The 4,834-nt window shown below is 41.6% G+C and overlaps 1 protein-coding gene across 1 annotated transcript; it reads right to left on the bottom strand.

Moving 5' to 3' along the window:
• Positions 1-700: 700 nt before the first annotated feature.
• LOC140035666 (uncharacterized) lies at positions 701-1,980 on the bottom strand. Its single transcript, XM_072076982.1, has 2 exons — positions 1,381-1,980; positions 701-757 (listed from the first exon to the last, which is right to left on the bottom strand). The coding sequence occupies exons 1-2, from the start codon at positions 1,978-1,980 to the stop codon at positions 701-703; spliced, it is 657 nt and encodes a 218-aa protein (XP_071933083.1).
• Positions 1,981-4,834: the final 2,854 nt, after the last annotated feature.

Below are 4,834 nucleotides of genomic sequence, written 5' to 3'. Positions count from 1 at the left end.
ACGAACAAAAGGATGAACGAGGGATTCTACTTACAAAAAATGTATTTTCAAACGATTGGAGGAATAAGGGGAAATGTCAGGGGGAACGACCGAACAAACGAATAGCTCTATGTGAGCCCGTATCCTTTTAATGAATGTTACTATCGCTTTCCATTGTAAATGTTTCTTGAATTATTAATACTCCATGTTTAATGTATTGAATTGATTGTTGATTATCTGTTCGGAACCTCACTGAGCTTTTAGCTCACCCCTTTAGTTTTGTTTTCCTTAACAGGGGACGGCGAGCAGGATGAGAGCATAGACTAGCCTAGTCTAGGTATTTTGTTTCTTTTGTAATGGTTCTCGCCCTAGTGCTTGGCACGGGCTGGTTGTATGGTGAAGTGAGAACCTTTGTACATTTGATGGCTGTACTTCCTTTTGAGATAGCAATATATATAAGTTCCGCTTTAAGTTTGGATTGCTGCCCTATTTATTCTTGTGATTTATTCTGGATTTGATTAAGGAACGACTGAGTCCCGGCGAGAGCCGGGCAGGCGACTCGCCAAACCCTTTGGTTCGCCTTAGGGGGAGGTGGGGCCGTCACATGCCTCAAAGGCGTCCTTGTGTTCGGAAAAGGGATTTGTACTTATGCTCTGTCCCTGTTCACCCTTTTTCCTTAGTACTATTTCTCCGAATTCGATCATATCCTGGATTTCATGTTTCAATGCTCGACAATCATTGGTGGAATGCCCGGGAGCTCCAGAATGATAAGCGCAGACTGCTTGAGGGTCATAGTCAGAAGGAAAGCGCTTAGAATAGATCTTAGGAGGTATAACACCAATTTTCCCGACAGCTTTCAATTGCTCATATAATTGGTCAACAGGCCGACCTAGATTGGTGAAGGTTCGGTGTGACGTTGAATTTTGGGTGTCACTGGTTTGTTGGTAGTAGTAATTTGGGCTAGGGGGTGGAATAGGTCTTGGGTTAAAAGGAGGGCGAGATCTAGTTTGGAGATTTGGTTGAGGATTTTGAAAGGGTGGTGTGAGTACATTTGGATAATTTGGTCGAGGTCGAGAATGGTTAATGGTAGTATGGTGGATAGGACGGGAGTTTGGGTAGTATGGATAGGGTGATGAATAAGCAAGGCGGTTTGAAAATCTAGGTCTGGCCGAGGGGCCCTGATCCCCAACAAAAGCAGTTTCCTCTTCCTTTCCCACTGTCATTCTAGCCTTGCAGAGCCTCTAGTTGCATCTTCAATGTTGACACATTAACAATTTTTCCGGCCTTCACAAACTCATCAAATTCTTCCAATTTATTGACAATTTCGGCAAAAGAACACCCGGTCATTCGAAAAATTTCCTCAAAGTAAGGCGGGTCATGAGCTTTGATGAACGTGCGAACAATCTCGTTTTCAGTCATAGGAGGCTCCACCTTGGCGGCCAATTTCCTCCATCTCTTCGCGTACATCTTGTGGTCCTCAGATGGTTTTCTTTTAGTCCCCTCAAGTGTGGCCCTCGTTGGAGCAAGCTCGCAATTGTATTCGTACTGCCTCATAAAAGCAGTTGACAAATCCATCCAAGATCTCATATCCTCAGGCTTCAAATTGGAATACCAATCCAACGCGTCGCCTTCTAGGCTCTCGGGAAATAAACGTACAGGTAAATTCTCATCATCTATCGGCTTTCCAAGTTTGTTTACGAACATCCGAAGGTGTGTTTTGGGATTGCCAGTTCCATCGTACTTGCTAAATTTTGGCGCTTTGAAACTCATTGGCAATTGCATATCCGGAAATAGGCACAGATCGTTGTAGTCTAGACCTCCTTGTTTGCTCAGACCTTGGTTTTTCCTTATGAACTCCTCAAACCGATCCAATCTTTTTACCAAATTCTTATCAACCGGTGCGGATGATTCCCCAGCTTCAGCCTTCCCTTGGGCGGTGGTATCTAAGGTGAATGGCTCAGCGGTGGAGTAATAATGTGGTCCTTGAGGTTCAAATGGCATGGTCATAGTGATTGGCGGATAATTCTAGGGGATTTGGGCATGAGAAGGGTTAATTTGGATGTGAGGTACATAAGTAGGTTGTGGGCCGTGAGTGGGATAAGTAAAGGCTTCCTCCGGTGGGTTTATGACTTGTGAAGTAACAGAGGCTTGAGTATAAGGTAAGAGTATTGGTTCAGATTGGCCGGGGGGTAAGGGTTCGTGTTGTTGCTCACCGCTAGCACCCCCAGTGACCAATTGGTCGATCACGCGCCGTTGGGCCATCATTTCAATGCTTAGTTCATTAAATTGGTTTAGAACTTCGCTCAGTTGAGCTCCTAGATTTGCCAAGTTAGTCGCTGATGTTGTTGCAGGCCTATCAGATGATTCGGGACGGGTACTCATGTTTACACTATCTCTTGAAGCTCGGCTATGTGATCGGGTAATAATGGGGCTTCTTCATGTAGCAATATTTGTAATTACTACCTGAGAACGTAGGAAAACCCCTATTAGATGCCCTTCTTGATTGACTGTTGTCAAAAAAGAAAAAGGAAAAGAAAAAGACAGGAGTTAGTAATAATTTAAGTAATTCGGATGCATGTCCTATTGGGGGACCCTTTTAGTGCCAAGGGTAGGCCTAGCATGAGAATGCAATCCTCTGAGGTAGGCACTATACCATACCTTGATGAATCCGATCAACTGATTGAGTGAAAAAATGATTTGAAAAATTTGGTCAATCGGAGTGAAGAGACATTTGCCCTAAAAATGAGGACTACGTTCCAAGTTGATTACTTGCTTTGATTGACGCATGATGTGCAAAAGAGCCTGCTTTTGAAAAGATTGCAATGTCTCGACTAATTTATTCAATGAACCTTAGATTTAAACCCTAAAAAGGAATGAACAAGTCAAATGAATAGGTTGAAATTGATGATTTATTCAAAAATCGACCAGATTACTTTAAAAAAGGTAAAATGGTCAAATGCATTGAATGAAATTTGATTATTTATTCAAAAATGACCAGATTGGTCAAATGAATTGATGGAAATTCAAAAATGGGTTGAATTGTCCACCCATTGGTAATTTTAAAAAATTCATTGCGATGCATTAGTCTATGAGCCTTCTAAAATCAAATTTTGGCCTCAATTTATTTATCGTCTCGATAGTGAGGAATTACTTGTGAATTTCTTCAAATTAATGTCCTTTAAGCAAAGGATTTTTACCAATTTTGATAAAATGGCCAAAAGGTGATTATTAGACGCCCATATTCCAAAGAACGCTCTTGAAAATGATCGGATCCTATCTTACCTCGTGCACTACCCCTTCGGATAGTACAAAAATATAAACGTGCAAGTCTCCTTGGATTAAGTATCCGAGACATAAGGTGGTTTTATTCCTAACACGGGATCCCCTAAATGGCATTCCCTTTCTAGAGTGGATGCATGATGCCATTTATTAAAGCGATGTAAATATGTGACAAATATGGCCTAAAGGACATAAATAATGTATCGGGGGGAAAAGGTCTAAAAGTGAAATGTACTTATTGAAAATTAAGTGTAATAACTGAAATTTAAACATGTGAGTTATCTAGTGGGTAAGTCACTAAAAGAGAGCCAAAGAGGCCTCTTATTGCTAAGGCACATGAATGCAAAAAAAAAACAACGAAATGGTTAGTGCAATTGATAGTACACATAACATATTGGGAGCAATTAAGAAAAGAAATACAATAAAAGCATGTAAAAGGGGTGGAACCTGATGCAGATACGGGTGTGCAGCAACTTCAATCTTGGGTCAACGATCCTTTGATCAACATTGGTGGTCCGATGACAAGATCAAGAACCAAGAAGGTGAAGGAAGTTTTACAAGCCTTGATCATTCACTATACAAGCAAGGAGCAAGCTAGGTTTGAAGATTTGATGGACCATGACATTACTTTGTTCACTTGTACGTTTGAAGTGAAGAAATGATCTCATACTTGTTAGTTTAGTTGGTAGTTGTTTTAAGACTGTCTAGTTTAGTAGTTGTTAGGCGTTGAGTATTTTATTACTTATTGGGCCTTATCGGAAAGCCTTAAAGAGCTGGCTCTTTAAGCTCTTTATGCGGACCGAATTTCTTTCAGGTTTATGTGGGCCGGATTTTGCCCTAGTTTTAGCCTATAAAAAAGGCACCTCTTGTATGAGCAAAGGGACAGAATATTACAACCAGAAATCGTGAGGAATTTTCCTTTCAAGTTCTTAATCGAACTTACTCTTGAATTCTTGAGTTCATTGCTTAGGATTCAAATCTGACTTTATCGATTAGTTTGTTCCCTAATCGTGGTGTCTCTTCATCCATCTTTATTTGCTTAAGGTTGCTGATTACCTTTGTGTGTCAGAGGTCTTGAGTTCATGAGAACAATCGAGTTCAATTTCCATTGGGAGAAAAGGTCCAACTCTGATAATTACAAGGTAGGGAGGGTCTTCCCCTAGGGTTGCCTTATCAGAACCCTTTCCCTCGTGCCTAATGTGCTTAAAAAGGGTGAGGTTGACTCTAACCTAGGAAAACTCTAACATGGATGCATGAGGCTGGGGCTCACTAATGCAACTAGACTCGATAAGATTTAAAAAGGTCCCTAAGCCTTCAGACCTAAGGGAATGGGTCATCAATCCCAAGACCCTCGGTCGTTGGCTCGAGCGATCCCCTAGGTACTGCTATGGGCACAGAGCACACCATCCACATACCTAGAGAAACCATTCCTAGTCCTACAAGGCGGTGTGGGAAAGAGCCCACGAAAATAAAATAAAATGGGATAACAGTAAATAAACGTGCACGTATGAAGTGTTCCCTATTTTGAGGGAAAGGGTTGAGACCCAACGCGAGGCTCTAAAGGTGACACACCCCC

Source organism: Coffea arabica, chromosome 2c (genome assembly GCF_036785885.1).
Source record: "Coffea arabica cultivar ET-39 chromosome 2c, Coffea Arabica ET-39 HiFi, whole genome shotgun sequence".
Lineage (NCBI taxonomy): Eukaryota > Viridiplantae > Streptophyta > Magnoliopsida > Gentianales > Rubiaceae > Coffea > Coffea arabica.
The sequence above is the reverse complement of the archived record's forward strand: the minus strand, read 5'-3'. Positions and strand labels throughout refer to the sequence as shown.

Excerpts from the sequence above, each read along its gene's own strand:
- LOC140035666 (XM_072076982.1), bottom strand. The coding sequence starts at position 1,980 with ATGCCATTTGAACCTCAAGGACCACATTATTACTCCACCGCTGAGCCA. Across the intron at positions 758-1,380 it reads CTATGACTGAAAACGAGATT|TCTGCGCTTATCATTCTGGA; the intron begins GTTCGCACGTTC and ends ACCCTCAAGCAG.